This window comes from Macrobrachium nipponense, chromosome 20 (assembly GCF_015104395.2).
Source record: "Macrobrachium nipponense isolate FS-2020 chromosome 20, ASM1510439v2, whole genome shotgun sequence".
Classification (NCBI taxonomy): Eukaryota; Metazoa; Arthropoda; class Malacostraca; order Decapoda; family Palaemonidae; genus Macrobrachium; species Macrobrachium nipponense.
This window is the reverse complement of record NC_061089.1, coordinates 80,064,768-80,081,387: the sequence shown is the minus strand read 5'-3', so window position 1 is coordinate 80,081,387 and position 16,620 is coordinate 80,064,768. Positions and strand designations below refer to the sequence as shown.

The following is a 16,620-nucleotide window of genomic DNA, read 5'->3' as shown; positions in this document are numbered from 1 at the left end:
TAATTCTGTTCTTTTCATAATGAGATTTCTTTTGTGAGTGGCCTTCCTCGTATGATATCCAGCTTTGAAACCATAAATGAATTATTATTCGTATGGTTATACTTGATATAAAAGTAAAATTATAAATCAAGAATAGGTAGTAAAGAAAACGGCACTAACATAATAAAAGTCCGTATAAAATCACATGACTTCGTTTCTATATGTTTCGAGACTAATTTCGTTAATTCTGGTAATTTTAGAGTAAATATTAATAATTAGTAATGTATTATATATTAGGTAACTTTATAAGGCGTTTTTATCATATAAAATTTCGTAAATATAGATGTATATCACCCGAAAATGTTTCTCTTTTCCGAACAGTTTGACAGACGAAAACATCGACCTGCTGCTTCTGCTGCAGTCTTGTTGTCATTACGGTGAAATTGTGCACTAAGTGTCTATTGAAGTATGTATGCTCAGAATTTTGTTTGCTTAAGCATTCTCTTGTGTTGCAAGTTCTCATTATTTGATTTCTTTGGCTGTATAATACAATTTTCTTAATCAGATCGTAATCTTATGGTTAATCATGTGACAGAAAATGGTGATGTACCCCTGTCTACTACGCCCGTTGAGCAATCATCGAATTTTTGGTTGGTTTTTTGTACCTGTTTAGAGACCGTAAGCGTTTTCCTTTATGATAGATGCAAGTTAAACATTAGTTTTGTTAATATCTTCATTGTCCCTAGTGAATTATCCAAGCTTTGCCTATAGCTACTAACCAAGTGTAGGCTATGGTTGGCAAGTCTGCATAGCATACGTTACTGTTAGGCCAGACCATAGGGTTGCATCTATTTTCTGGGAACCTGCGTGATGGGTGGTCATGGGAGTCAAAGCAGTAGATCTAGGGTACCTATCCGCGGCGGTCCAGACTATGGCAGTTGCGGTTTTTCTGTGTAGTTTTACCTACTGAACAAGAATTTTAAGTAATATTTATTCGGACGACTGTAATTAACCCCCAGGGTCCAGTACTAAACATGGCGAAATACATTGGACGTCCCAATCCCTAGTGGATGTCGTGTCCGCGGTTACGTTTCTTGCAGGGTAATTCTAAAGAATAGGTAGTTCCGCATGGACTGCAAGGAACGTAACCACAGATACTACTCCACTAGGGATTGGGGCGTCCAATGTATTTCGCCGTGTTTAGTACTGTCCCCTGGGGGTTAATTGCAGTCGTCCGAATAAATATTAGTTAAAATTCTTGTTCAGTAAGGAAAATAACATAGGGAAACGTTGATTGCCATAGTCTAGGCCACCGCGGATTGCTTCTGTAGAAATACCGTCAAAGCTTCTATCTTTGAGAGAGGTAGTGTATCTGGTAGGTTTTACAGCATATGTTTTCGATGAATGTGATACTGCTTACTAGGTAATAGTATAGGGTAAACAACCGCATACGATCCATCGTCATCGCGCTGGCCAGGCCTTATTCACTCGATATTTAATTGGTGAAACAAGAATACAATTACAACTTAAAGCATACCATTCAAAAGATTGAAGTTTCATCAACATAATGTTATTTATATAAGCCCCATACGAACTAAAATAAGCATGTGAGCTCTTCGTAGAATATGTTTTCAAGGCAGTTTTGAAATCCAATATGGCGGCAATCGCGTGGCTGGCCGTTCTAACCACAGACAATCCACCATCTTTCCCAGCCTTCCCAGCACTCATTTGAACAATGTTAGTGTATATATGTAACGTTTATTGATCTTACTCAAGATTGCAGTTGTAATCAGCACAATAAAATAACATTTTGTTGCCTATATTAGTGAAAGTATGAAACTTTTTATTCCTGGGGTCATGGTTTGAACTGAATTAATTTTTACCTCATAATTGGTGGTTTTATCCTCACTGCCATCACAACTGAAACTCCACAGTGCTTATTTGATTGTAATTATACACATTTTGGTCATAATTCACTCCAAATTGCACTTGAACCACGTTGCTGTTCCTGGTTCCTAAGCAGCAGACGACTACGTTTTTGAGGTGTAAAGCTTTATTCCCTTAAATGTTTACTTAACTCATTATTTAGTTTAACTTTACTTCAAAATGTTTATTTAATTCATGTCTATTATCCCTTTTTTGCAACCAAATTAACCCCGAAAAATTAAAGATATTTCTGAAGTACTAGCAGACGACGGCAAAAAGACTCATCGTTGCAAATGTAGTGGAGCTTCACACATTCGCCGATGCATTTACAAACTGTTTCCATGAATTTTAGTTGTCGTAGTAATGCAGTAATGATCAAATTGCTGTAATATGTATATATACTACAAATAGATACGCTCATTTTACTTATTTCCCCGGTTTTGCGTAAGTCTTATACCCTGTTTGGAGGGTAAACACATGCCAATTGACAACACTCATAAACAATTGAAGAGCACAAAACGCCGCAAAGAATGCCGTAGTCCCCTTGAATAAGTACGAATAAGTACTGGTTAGAGGTCGGGTTTACGATTGTTATGATGAAAGTGCCCCAGCATCTATGGGTACAAGGTGTACGGATTTAGCACAGGAAAATGGAAGTTTGTTGACACAAGCGACTCTGCAAACATTGAGATGGCATCAATCTTCTAAAGTTTTTTAATCGTAAGTAAAACTTTCGGAAGCGTTTTGGGGTTGTGTGCACTGCGTTAGCCACACTTTTCATTACCCTCTGTTTAAATCTTAAAATATGACCTTAATTTCTAACTTTGGAGAAAATACTTACTTCGAAAGGAGAGTAGAGGTCTTGAGCTCCTGTTATCACTATCAACAACTCATGACTGATGACCATCTCCGGTGTCAGGACGTGTTAAAGTACTTTTTCGCAGGGTGACCAAAACCGCGGTAGTTGGTCAGTCCACTCGGTTGTTAACCCTAATCTAAAATTGAAAAAATATCATAGGATATGTTTTGTAATTCTGTGGAAGAACTTGACACGGAGGTAGCCTTTATTAATATTTAGACCAAGGCACGGAGGTATCCTTTATTAATATTTAGACCAAACAGCATAGAGAAGGATGTGTATAAAGCAGAACTGGCCAAGAGAACTGACAATAAAGTAAACATCTCTTCAGGATACACTTGAAATTTTTTTCAGTTCTTTGTTTAGGTAAGTTGACACTGTCACAGAAACGGAGCTCCTGATCAGATTTTGTTTGTGGGAGTACTTTGTGAGTAAAGCATGAATTATGTATCAGGAACATCTCTTGAAACTGAGGGTCTGTGATAAATTGCTGAAATGTGATTGGTGGTTGTAAGTTTCAGAAATTGTGTAAGATTTTGGATATTGATTGTTCCTTGAAAAATCCAGCTTCAGGAGCAATGACACAGCTGAACCAAAGGTGCCACGACTACAAGATTTGCAGGGTCCCAAGTATAATTTTTCTTTAAATCATAGAGCTGGAAATATTGTTTATTAATGAAATTTCTTTAATGAATGATTAGAGAAGGCTGTATATAATGCAGTAGCCTACATGTGCTATCATTTGAGAAATTTACTGTATTTTGTTTGATTTTACATTCATCCCTGAGGGGCTGGTATTAAACATGGTGCCTTGTGGAGTTTCGGTAACATAAAAACATAAAAGACTGAATTTCTGAAATTATCTCATTAAATTTCACAAATCATCTCTACTGTACTACATTATATTGACCCTTTTTTGTATTGGTCAGTCAGAAAATGTTTTTTAAATTATATCTTCATGCTTAGCACTGCTGTTGAATTTCCGTTTTTCTATCATTTTTAACTTGTCTAAAAAAATTTTTATTTATTTACTTTGATATTATTTTACTTTAATACCACAACTTTTTATCAGGTTTTTTTTATTCCTAATAATAAAATAAAAATACTAAGATATATTGTAAATTTACTGTTACTGAGATAGATGTATACCATCTTTTTTTTATGTTGTGGCATTCATTTCTATGGTGCTGATACTAAACATGGCACTCATGAGAGTGGTGTGATTAATACTAATAACTTAGGTACTTATTAACCTGCTACAACCCCCTCTGCCATATCTATCAATAATGGGGTCCCAGTGGTAAACCAGTGTTTTCAGATTGGTTTGGAGTGGAAGGGAATGACTGAAATGTGGCTAAGTGAAAATTAGGGATGTAAGCAAATATTCCTAACATAAACTCTCTTAAGATGCCCAGTCTTGCCTGACATAACTTGACTTTTAAGGTATGGTTTCACATTGAGGTATCTACCACCCCCAACCCCCCATGTTGTTATAATAGTTAACCAGGCATTTATGATGGAAATGAGTATAAAATTTGTGAGATGCCAACTTCGGGGACGAAAAAATAGTAACAGCCATTCACAACCTGGACTGAAGAGTAACCATTTCAAAATTAGTTGGAAGTGCCATGATACCATGGCATAACAGATAAGTGAACAGAATTAAATAAGAAACAGTAACAAAATAATTTTATAAGCAATTTATGCAGCTTTGTATATTCAAGACTACTAAAGTATTTACTGATAACATCATACAGTTGACCCCTGCCTATTCGCGGTTCTGGATTTGTGGACTTCCCGATGCACTGATTTTTCTATGGAACATGTATACGTACATACACATTATTTGGGGAAAATTTGCTTATTCACATTATTTTTCATAGAGAAATATTCACTAATTACTGTATTTTCATATAATTTTCATAACTAAATTTTTTATGAGTCACTGGACCCCTTCGCACAACAAAACTGTCGCGACATTTGTTTCTGGCGTCTCTTTCAAATTTGCGTGAGTGCAACACGGCATTGTCATTAAACATGTTGGAGACACAAATTACAGTATATCTTTGTTGGGATGATGATTCTCTACAAAGTTTTTTTTTTTTTTTTTTTTTTTTTTTTTTTTTTTTTTTACATAACACCACTTTGCAAACATGTCCGTAATCACTGAAGTAGGCACTGTATGTAAGCCCATTCACTTTCTGAATTTTTCAAGCCTACCCAAAAAAGAATAGAGTGCTAGCACAAATTTTAAAAAGGCTACCATTAAAATTAGAAACTATAGCTATGTAATTACTTGTTAAGTACCTATATATGCAATCTAAATTTATTATAAAAGTGTTATTTGAATTGTAAGTTCAGAGTTGAATAACATATCGTATTAAACATTTTTTTTTCTAATATCATTCTTAAGTTCAATTATGGTTCTTACTGTTTTCCTCTTCTGCTTGTCTGCAAGGGTCTCTTAGGACCCATGATTGAATTAAACTACAGTACAGAAAACCACCACAAAAACTAAGGAAGTATTCCAACTAGCAGCTACTGAACGAAACACTTTTGTTTACAAAAATCATATGGTTCATCGGGTCAGATTCTTTTTTTATTTTTATAACTCTGATACAAAATTTACTCAGAATTTTGCGTCTAAATCCGATTATGTTGAGTTGTGCAACAGTTGAAGTCCATGGTTCTACTGTATTCAATTATTAGGTCAATTTATGAACTGAAGTTATTTATTTTGTCTTTCAGTGCTCAGGTTAATGATATTGCTCTCTCTCTCTCTCTCTCTCTCTCTCTCTCTCTCTCTCTCTCTCTCTCTCTCTCTCTCTCTCTCTGTGTCATGAGGTCAAAACTGTGTTCTTGAAAATGCTGTACGTACTATGTATCTTTTCGACCTCAAAGTGGTTACCTCTTCTTCCTAGCTGGTTCCAATTTTCATGTAGGGTCACCATTTTGGATGAGCCATCTCCATCTATTTCTATCCTGCACTTCTGCCTCAGCAATTCCCTTCTCATGTAAGTCTCCTCTCATACAGTCCTTCCATCTCTTTCTTGGTCTCCCTCTTCTTCTTCCTTGAGCCTCCATTCCCATAGTATGGACACCTGTTGAGGAGAGATGAGGACCACGTTCAAAGTGGTTACTTGATATCAACATATGTGCCATTCGTATTTAAATTTCTTATAAAAGGCTAACGCTACGATAATGTATGCAGAATGAAAATTTTTTGTCATACCTGAAATCCTGTTATGTACTATTCCTTTATTGTTGCGTGTAGTTTGGTTTCTAGTAATTTCAAGTCTCTTAAAAAAAAAAAGTATAAGCCTTGATTACTCTACTAATCTTCTCATGGAATTTTTGCCTAAGTGGTAACTGTTATGTAATAAATTGTGTATATATTTATGTTGTGTGGCTACAGGTAATAGACAAATCTTTTTGGGTTATTCTCATGTTGATGGGTTTCTGTCATTTCATCTCTTCAAGTTCGAAATTAAATGTTCAGTCTCATAATTACTCCTTTGTAGCTGTAAATCATTATGCAGTTTTCGTTTTCAATTTCATGTTTGTTTTGTTAACAGACATGTGGTAGTTGAGAACAGCTTGACAGTATGAAGTGTCATCAAATACTTACGGGTGCCTGCAATGCAGGTGACCGTTGCTTTGCTGTGGGGAGTGTAGAGGGAATCCCATTCACGGTAAGTCCAAAAATCATTTAAGTTATGATTTTGCTATAACTATTACTGTATATTTATTTCCGTTTAGTGATTGAGATGCATTATGATTAGTAATGTTTTAAATTTTACTCTTCAAGCCAGTCCTATTAGTCTGCAGTAGAGATTTATCTTATTGAAATGACTATATTCTGTTTTTTTCCATCTGTCCATTCGCCTGTGGTGGTCGCGCATGGTAACATTGCGTCCTGGGCTTTTAAATAGTTACGCTATGTGTAAGTTTTAGGTAAATAAAAGGATATCTGGGTGTACATTTGCAACTGAAAAGTGTTTTAATAATTTACTGTATGGGAATTACACCGTTAATATTCGAAATAGGATATTATTTAAAGCCCGGGATGCAGTGTTACCATGTGCAAACACCACGGGCAGATGGACAGATGGAAAAAATGGAGTATGTGTATATGTATATATCCTGGTTTATATTACTGATCAAATACTCAGAAGTTTTCAGCATTTTTCTCTGTGTACATATGATCATTATCATCATACAGAATTTTATGTTAGCATATCCCTTTATTGGAGTTCTCTTTACTCTGCTCTGTCCTGTGCACTTTTTGCGTGAATTCCCATCAGGTGTAGGGCTTCATCTATTGCATTTTCTGTGATTTCTTGACCCTTCCTACAGGTCTTTTACTTGCTACTTCCATATCTACTGCTTTTATATAAGGGATTTTGACGAAGGAAAAATCTATTTCTGGGTGATTGGCTCGTGTCGCCCTATGAAAGGATCCTTAATATCATTCTTTCTAGGCAAAATTAATCTAAAATTACCAGAGAAAAACAAAATTAAGAAAATGTCAGTAAAACTGACTCGCTCACTCTTTAAAAGAAGTGTCGGTATGAGAATAGGGGCGAGTGAGAACACTACCACGAGACATTCACCAATTAGACCTTCCAATCAGAATCCCCACAAGAGAGAGCTGATACTAACGGGCGATGCGGCCGCTACTACTACTACTAGGGGACGCCACGGACAGCAGCGCCCCTAGCGGTCATCCTTAATCTAAGAACATCTTGTCCTGCAGGGGGGGGGGGGGGGGGCAATCATAGGGCGACACGAGCCAATCACCCAGAAATAGATTTTTCCTTCGTCAAAATCCCTTTTCTGGGCTCAGCTCGTGTCGGCCTATGAAAGAGTACCAGAGAAACAGACAAGATGGGAAAAAAAGGACAAATGAAAAACAGTTGTAAAATGAGTGATATAATATAAGTAAATCAGTTATTACAGCATATAAACTAAGTACTTAAGGCTAACTTATTTTAAACAATGACATAAAAGAAAGTTAGTAATGTAAAGTACTTAAAATTACAGTAAACATAGTAAAGTACAAAAATGCAGTGTAATTTAACAAAATAGATTTACTTAGATAACTTATATACAAAATATACAAACACATTGTGTCCTACCCTAGCATAAAAATAAGGGTAGGTACACTGAAGTACATTATCAGTACATAGTGTGGATGTCCCTAGCAAAAAAATAAGGGACAATCCACTAATATGATCTCAGCGGCTAAGGCTAGAATATCCGAGAAGCATGGCGATAGGGTGAGGCATGTTGGATGAGGTAGGTAGAGAGGAGACCTGGATCTATACTACGACTACTATACAGTATCAGGGGAAACAATGTTTCCCGCTGCTACTGCAGAAAATTTTAAAGATTCCAAGGACTTTAGATAATGACGTTTAAAGACTGTCGGAGATTTCCATCCAGTATACTTTTTAAGATCCTCAAAGTTCATATGTTGAAAGTAATTAATTGAGGTGGCTACTCCCCTGATGTCATGTGCTTTTGGAAATGAATCAGGATTGGCTTGTTTAATGAAGTAAAGGATTTGTTGCCTAATACCTTTTACTGATAAAGTACCACCTTTTTTTATTGTAGTGTCTTACCGAACAATTATAGAGCCGTGATTTCCACGAGCGGCAGGATACTAAATTCAAATTTAGCGCGTCGGCGTCGCCAACACTGGTGGTGATGACGTCATCTCCCTCCACTCGCGGGAGAACCAGGTACAACTGCCCAGGTGAATACAATTCTTTTCCTGCCGGCGTCCGGTGAACATCGGTGGTCGGTGCGGTTGGATGACTTTGCTTCGCTTTTTTTCTTGTGGAATTGATCTTCGGAATTGGTGAAGTACTCTTTTTTGGCGTTGTTGTTATTTTGCTGTTTATTTAGGCGTTGCCATGTCGGATTCTAGTCCGTCGGGAGTTAGGTTTTGCATCTCAGGATGTAAAACTAGATTATCCAAGTTAGAGTATGATTCTCACACTAAATGTGTTAAGTGTAGGGGACAGGTTTGTTCAGCAGATCGAACATGTAACGAGTGTAGTGATTGGACTGATTCTCAATGGAAGTTTTTTAGTTCATACTCGGAGAAATTAGCTAAAGACAGAATTAGAAAAGCAGCGCTTAGGGAAAGTAGACTTAGCTCTGCTTCGTCTTGCAATGCTTCTGTTCCTTCTGTTTCTCCTCAAATTGTTATGTCTCCTTTAACTACACCTCCTATTCCTCCTACTAATCCCACTTCTCCGGCTTCCCGTGTAGTTTCTTCCGACACCATTGCCAGTCTGGAATCGAGGTTAGATCAGAAATTTTCGGTACTAGCGAATACGGTTTTGCAACTTGGTAATTCAGTTAAGACGTTTTTGGAGAAAGCGGCTTCAGGTAAGAGTGTAGTTGAGGGTGCGTCTGTCTGTCCTGACACGTCTCCTAGACAAAGGTCACTGTCCAGCTCCCCCGCACCGGGGAGAAGACATACCGGAAGTCCAAGGGAGTCGATCGGGATTTGCCCACAGACAGGCGCCTCTCTTGTTGAGCCTGTTGCGCCTCAACAGGGCTCGGTTAAGCGTTGGAAAGGTGTTGCGGTCAGACGCCTTTCGAATGATTCAAGCGATTCGTCTCCGGTCGCGCGGCGCTCTTGGCGAGATTCGCCCGTTTCGCGTCCCTTAAAGAGGCGTTCAGGCGCCGATTCTTCGCCTCCTCCAGTCAAGCGGTATAAGGAGCCTGAGAGTAGGGTTGCGCCGCGGCCGTTAGCGGCTCGTTCGTCGCCTCAATCTGTACCTTTTTCGGCTCCATCTACTAGTAGAGATTGTGGTTTTAGCGCTGTAGCTAGCAGTTTTAAGGGTGTTTCTTTAGGCGCTTTTTCGTCTGTTACGCCTGATGCGCCTGTTTCGCCTCGAATTTCAGCGGCTCAGAGCGAGGCGCAAGTAGTTTTTCCGCCTCCTGCTGAACATTTAGGCTCTTCCAAGCCTACGTTAACTGTTTTTGATTCGTCTCTGGCGCCTTTGCGCAAGCAGTTAGAGATGTTAACCAACTGGATGAATGAGTCCAAGGGTGGTTCGAAACCTTCAGATCCGGTTGTAGTTCCGTCTACTTCTTCGGCGGTATCGGAGAATGAAGAAGAAGTAGAGGAGGAGGATTCTCATCACCTCTCGTGTTATTCACGTCTCCTTAGATTTCTTCTGGTATCTTATCCAGATTATTTTGAGAAAGCGGCTCCGCGCTCCCCAACTTCGACTTTTTTGATGAGGAGGAAAACTTCAGACCCTCTCCTCCCAAAACTTGTTCTATCTAAAGCGGTTAGACATTCGTTGAAAGAGACTGAAAAATGGATGTCTATGAAAAGAGACTTAGGGAAGGCTCTTTTTGCATACCCTCCCTCTAAGTTGCTTCGTAAGAGGTATAGGTTTTATGTAACTGGGGAAGCTCCTTCTCTGGGAGTTTCTGCCTCCTCCCAGGGAGACTTCTCCAGTTTAATCGACTCCTCTAGAAGATCTGCTTTCGCCACAGCGAAAGTTTTCTTTACAGCGCCTGAGTTGGACCACGTTGTAAAGAATCAATTTAAACTTTTGGAAGTCTTTAGCTTCCTTGATTGGACTATTGGCGCTTTAGCGGCCAAGATCGAAGACTGTCCTTCTCTTTCTCAGGAGTTAGCGGAGGATTGGATTGGTGTTCTGTCCTGTGCGGACAAATCCATTAGGGATGGATGTGATGAGTTAGCTTCGCTCATCGCCTTTGGTACCCTTAAGAAAAGGCAACTTTGGTGCTCCTTTGCTTCTAAAAGGGTTACTTCCCAACAGAAGTCTGCTCTCTTGTTTGCTCCGTTTGTGAAAGATAACCTCTTTCCAGACGATGTAGTGTTGTCAATTTCGTCTGCGCTAGATAAGAAATCTACTTCGGATTTCATGGTACAGTCTACTAAGAGACCTAAAGCTCCTGTGGAGACTGTTCCTTCGGTTTCTCCTCTGGCCCAAGTGCCTTTTCGAGGGAGAAAACCCAAGCGCTTCTTTCGGCCGAAGTCGAATTTGCGACTTCAGTCTAAGGACTCGGCCAAGGTTAACAAACCTTCCAAATGAAAGCTCGGTTCTTCATGCACCAGTGGCAGCCAGGCTGGCTACGTTTTGGGAGGAATGGGAAAACAGAGGAGCAGAAGCCTGGGTAGTGCAAGTACTCAAGTTCGGCTATCGTATTCCTCTCGTTTCACCTCCCTCGCTCTCACCTGTGCCAATTCCATTCCAGGCATACTCTCCGGGCTCAGACAAATTTCTGGCGCTAGCCGCAGAAGTGGAAGCGCTTGTTCTCAAAGAAGCGATAGAACAGATAGAAGGGGATTTTCCTCCAGGCTTTTACAATCGCCTTTTTATAGTTTCCAAGTCATCAGGGGGCTGGAGGCCGGTTTTGGATGTGAGCGCCCTGAACTTGCATGTCCAGAAAACAAAATTTCATATGGAGACCACTCGGTCGGTTCTGGAGTCCATCAGACAGGGGGATTGGATGGTCTCTCTGGACATGCAAGACGCTTATTTTCACATTCCGATACATCGCGAATCTCGGAAGTACCTGAGGTTCATGTTCGAAGGCAAGGTGTTTCAGTTTCGGGCACTTTGCTTCGGACTAGCGACCGCTCCTCAAGTTTTCACCAGGGTTCTATCCCCGATAGGAAGCTGGCTGCCACATTTTAGGAGTAAGAAATCTCCCTCTATCTGGACGATTGGCTTCTCCGGTCGGAATCAGAGAGTCGGTGCATGAAGGACCTTGGAACAACTCTGGAGCTTGCCAGAAAGTTAGGAATTCTGGTCAACAAACAGAAGTCCCAGTTGGTTCCATCTCAGAGCATCCTTTATTTGGGGATGATTCTGAATGCTCAAGTTTTTCGGGCTTTTCTGTCCCCGAAGAGGGTTCAAGGCTGTCTGGAGACAGTTCAGGAGTTCTTGGACAAAAAGGTAAGTTCTGCCAATCAGTGGATGAGGCTCCTGGGCAAATTGACGTCAGTGGAGAAATTTGTGACGTTGGGAAGACTGCACATGAGACCTCTGCAGTTTTTCCTGAGAGCCTCTTGGTGCAGGAAGACACAACCAGACTCGATTACCTTTCCTGTCACAGATCAAATAAAAGAGGACCTAAGGTGGTGGCTCTCTCGAGCAAGGTTGGAAGAAGGGTTAGATTTACGACCCATCCTCCCGAACCTACAGTTCTTTTCCGACGCATCGGACACAGGTTGGGGAGCCCTACTGGGAAATCAACGGACTTCAGGAGCTTGGTCGGAGAAGGAGAAGAAGTTCCACATAAATGTAAAGGAACTGTTAGCAATTTTCTTGGGGCTCAGACAGTTTCGGAGTTTAGTAGAAGGTCGAGTAGTGGCAGTGCATTCCGACAACTCCACGGCTCTCTCGTACGTGCGGAAACAGGGGGGGACTCAGTCTTTCTCTCTGTACGAAGTAGCCAAGGATCTCCTCCTGTGGTCAAACGAAGCGAAGGTTCAGCTAGTCCCGAGATTTGTTCCGGGAAAGATGAACGTTCTGGCGGACGAGTTAAGTCGTCAACAGCAAGTGTTACCTCTGGAGTGGACTTTGGACAACAAGATTTGTCAGAAACTTTGGCGCCTTTGGGGACGACCGTCAATAGACCTGTTCGCGACATCAAGGAACAACCGTCTTCCTCTCTTTTGTTCTCCAGTCCCAGATCCTCTAGCTTGGTCGGTGGACGCAATGCTGTTGGATTGGTCGGGTCTGGAAGCTTATGCATTCCCTCCGTTCGGTCTAATAAGAGAGGTGCTGAACAAGTTCATGTCGCACAGCAATGTAACACTAACGTTAATCGCTCCCTTTTGGCCCAGGAAAGAGTGGTTCCCGGACCTTCTCCAGTTGTTAGTAGACTTCCCCAGACTTCTTCCTCCAGAGAAGTGGCTTCTCAAACAACCGCACTTCAAGAGGTTCCACCAAAACTTGTCCGCTCTAGCTCTGACAGGGTTCAGACTGTCCGGAATCTTGTCAGAGCGAAAGGATTTTCAAGAAGAGCTGCAGAAGCTATCGCTCGTTGTAGGAGAGAGTCTTCTAACAAACTCTATCAAAGGAAGTGGAGAATCTTCAGAGAGTGGTGTAGAAGTGCTAAAGTCTCTACTTCTGCGACCTCTTTAACAGAAATAGCAGATTTTCTTCTATTTCTTAGGAACTCTAAGAAACTGGCTCCTTCGACGATCAGAGGATATAGAGCCATATTTTCTTCGGTTTTTCGACATTGAGGTTTGGATATTTCCTCCAATTCAGATCTGTCGGACCTCATTAGGTCTTTCGAAACCACTAAGCTCCCGCAAGATACAGTGACTTGGAACTTAGATGTGGTGCTTAAGTTCCTCATGGGGCCACCGTTTGAGCCTTTGAAGTCGGCTTCACTCAGGAACTTGACTAAGAAGGCACTTTTTCTTATTGCACTAGCTTCTGCTAAGCGTGTCAGCGAATTGCACGCTATAGACAAAAGAGTCGGTTTCTCTCAAGGCAATGCTGTATCTTCGGTATCTTTGACCTTTCTAGCCAAAAATGAGAATCCTTCTAATCCTTGGCGCCGAGGAGTTTTGTGGTAAGGAACTTATCTGATTTGGTTGGACATGAGGAGGAAGAAAGGCTCTTATGTCCAGTCAGGGCTATTAAGCAGTATCTGTTTGCCACTAAGGGTATTAGAGGACAATCTTCTAAGCTCTGGACCTCGGTTCAAAATCCCTCTCGTCCTCTTTCTAAGAATGCTATATCGTTCTTTATTAGAGAGCTTATCAGGGAAGCTCACTCGCAGTCCGAGAACGACAATCTTTCCGTTCTGAGAGTTAAAGCTCACGAGGTTAGAGCAGTGGCAACTTCTTTAGCATTCAGAAAGAATTTATCTTTAGCTTCGATTCTTCAGAGCACGTTCTGGAGATCGAATTCGGTTTTTGCGAGTCATTATCTCAAAGAGATAGAAACGGTTTTCGAGAATTGTAAAACGTTAGGTCCGGTGGCGGTTTCTGGCATGGTGTTGGGAGAAACGGCACAGGGGTCGTCACCTCTATGCTAACTTTTCACCTTGAATAGGTTGTCGAGTTCAAGGGAAGCTGGGGGTACTGAGTACCTGGGATACTCACCAGTCTGTTAGGTCAGATTTTACAATGGTTGGGTATATATGTTTTTAAATCTGGTGTTGGTGACAAATGTTTTGTATGATTGAATTTCTGGTCTTAGCCCAGGGCAAGGGCAATCTTTGTTGTTACTATCCTCCGTCAGTCAGCCTTGACTCGCTTGAACTACGGAAGGATTCCACTCCTGTAGAGGCTAACTTTGGTCAAATTCCAATTCCTCTACAATAGTAAGAGCACCGACCAGAGGCAGTAACAGTCTGCTGTAGCTCTCTTACAAGGTAAGGTACAACAGACACCTTGAGTGTTTACTGGTATTGCAATAAATGTAACCATTTAAAAATACTAGTGGTCCACTGAATCCCACCTTCCCATAAATGTGTAATCAGCTCTATAATTGTTCGGTAAGACACTACAATAAAAATGAAATTTTCATTATTAAAATGAAGTTTTATTGTATACTTACCGAACAATTATGATTATACCCACCCTCCTCCCCTTAGGTGGACGGACGGGCAGAAAGAATTGGATTCACCTGGGCAGTTGTACCTGGTTCTCCCGCGAGTGGAAAGAGATGACGTCATCACCACCAGTGTTGGCGACGCCGACGCGCTAAATTTGAATTTAGTATCCTGCCGCTCGTGGAAATCACGGCTCTATAATTGTTCGGTAAGTATACAATAAAACTTCATTTTAATAATGAAAATTTCATTTTCTCATGAAGAGAGAACCTGAGGATCTTGAGGATGTACGAGATAGAAAGGCTCTTAAAGTTGATACTGGGCAGAGAGAAGGGTCTTGCGGAAGTGGGATGACTTTCCAAGGGGCCCACCTTGCAAGAGGATCCTCATTTTTAGCCAAAAAACTACAATCCGGAGCAAGCAGAACTTCTCCTGAGGGGAGGAATTCCACATGACCCGCATCTCTGGATAGAGCCGACAGTTCTGAAATTCTAGCTCCTGAAGCTAGGCTTAATAAGAATAATGTCTTTCTAAGAAGCATTGTGAATGTACAAGACGAGTTGTCAGTATCTGATGCTAGTTTGAGGACATCATTTAAGAACCATGAGACTGCAGTAGGCCTTTGAGAAGGTCTAAGTCTAGCACAGGCTTTAGGGATAGACGTAAAATAAGATTCAGTCAGATCTATCTGGAAACCTAACTGAAAGATCTTCTTCAAAGCCGATTTATGAGTAGTAATAGTGCTAGCTGCTAAACCTTTTTCAAACAAGGATCTGAAAAAGGATATAGCTAAATTAACTGTCATGGTTGTAGTGTTTGATTCTTTCAGGAAGGATGCTAATTTTTTAACAGCTGAGTCATATTGTCTAATAGTTGACTCCCTCTTATCTGATTCTAGGAAGAGGATGTTTTGTGGATCAATGTTAGCATCTTTATTAGCCGCAAACTTCATGAAGTCCATAAAGTTAGGGTCTGAAGAATTCCTGAGGAAGCGAACACAGTCCTCATTTGTACTGATTGTGACAGCTTGGGATTGGGAATCCGTTGAGGTCGGAGACCCAATTCCAGAAGCAGAGGATACCAGTTGCTCTTGGGCCAGTCTGGAGCAATCAGGGCTACTAGTCCCTTGAAAGTCCTCAGCTTGCTCAAGACTTTCAAGAGAAGATTCACTGGAGGAAAAACATAAATTTTTCTCCACTGATTCCAATCTAACGACAGGGCGTCCGTGGCATAAGCCAGAGGGTCCAGGTTGGGGGCCACATAGCAAGGGAGCTTGTGGTTCGCTTGTGAGGCGAAGAGATCTACTTGGAGACCTGGGACTCTCCGGCATATCCACCAGAATGACCCGTCGTCTAGGGACCATTCTGATTCCAGAGGGACTGACCGGGACAAGGCGTCTGCTATCACATTTCTTACCCCCGCCAGGTGAGTGGCGGACAGATGCCATTTGTGTTTGTTTGCTAGGGCAAAGATGGCTATCATGACATGGTTCACATGCTTGGATTTGGACCCTCCTCTGTTGATGCAATGAACTACCACTGCACTGTCCAAAACTAGTCTTAGATGAGACTTTCTGGGGGAAGAAGTCTCTTCAGGGTAAGAAATACTGCCATTGCTTCCAGAACGTTTATGTGGAGCTGGCGGAATTGAACTGACCAAGTCCCCTGAACCTGTTTGAACTGAGAATATCCCCCCCACCCGGACAGGGAGGCATCCGTGTGAATGGTTAACACTGGAAGGGGATATTGAAGGGGTACCCGCTTGGCCAAGTTCTTTACTTTTGTCCATGGACGGAGTTGATTGCGAAGGATCTGTGGAATTACTGACAAACTTGTCTCGAGATTTGGCGTTTGCTCTCGATCGCCAAACTCGATTTATATCTTTCAGCCTTGCTTTCAGGAGGATATCTGTCACTGAAGCAAACTGAAGGGAACCTAGGATTCTTTCCTGGCTTCTCCTTGATGTTTGCTTGCATTTGAGAAAATGTCTTTCCGTTTGGCCACTGGAATTGACAGATTGTGGGAAGACAAATCCCATTGGATTCCTAGCCACTGAAAACGAGACTCCGGAGTAAGTCTGGATTTCGTTTTGTTTATCTGGAACCCCAGATGTTCCAGAAATTGAACTACCTTTTTTGGTGGCTTTGAGGCATTCCTCGACTGTTGGTGCCCAGATCAACCAATCGTCGAGGTATGCTGCTATCATTATTCCCTGAGTTCTCAATTGTTGCACAACTACTTCTGCTATTTTCGTGAATACCCTGGGGGCTACATTCAGAC

The 16,620-nt window shown here is 41.1% G+C and overlaps 1 protein-coding gene across 4 annotated transcripts in view; it reads left to right on the top strand.

Annotated features, from left to right (window-relative positions):
• Nucleotides 1-345: 345 nt before the first annotated feature.
• Nucleotides 346-16,620, top strand: part of LOC135195346 (dmX-like protein 2) — a 572,993-nt gene continuing 556,718 nt past the window's right edge. For 3 of the 4 annotated variants that reach the window (XM_064221627.1, XM_064221621.1, XM_064221608.1), the window contains exons 1-2: nucleotides 346-445; nucleotides 6,340-6,456. In XM_064221627.1, coding sequence (XP_064077697.1) covers nucleotides 6,370-6,456 — 87 coding nt within the window. In that variant the 5' untranslated portion in view covers nucleotides 346-445; nucleotides 6,340-6,369. Of the gene's footprint in view, nucleotides 446-557; nucleotides 630-6,339; nucleotides 6,457-16,620 lie in introns of those variants that run through there. The other variant, XM_064221613.1, reaches the window with a different exon arrangement.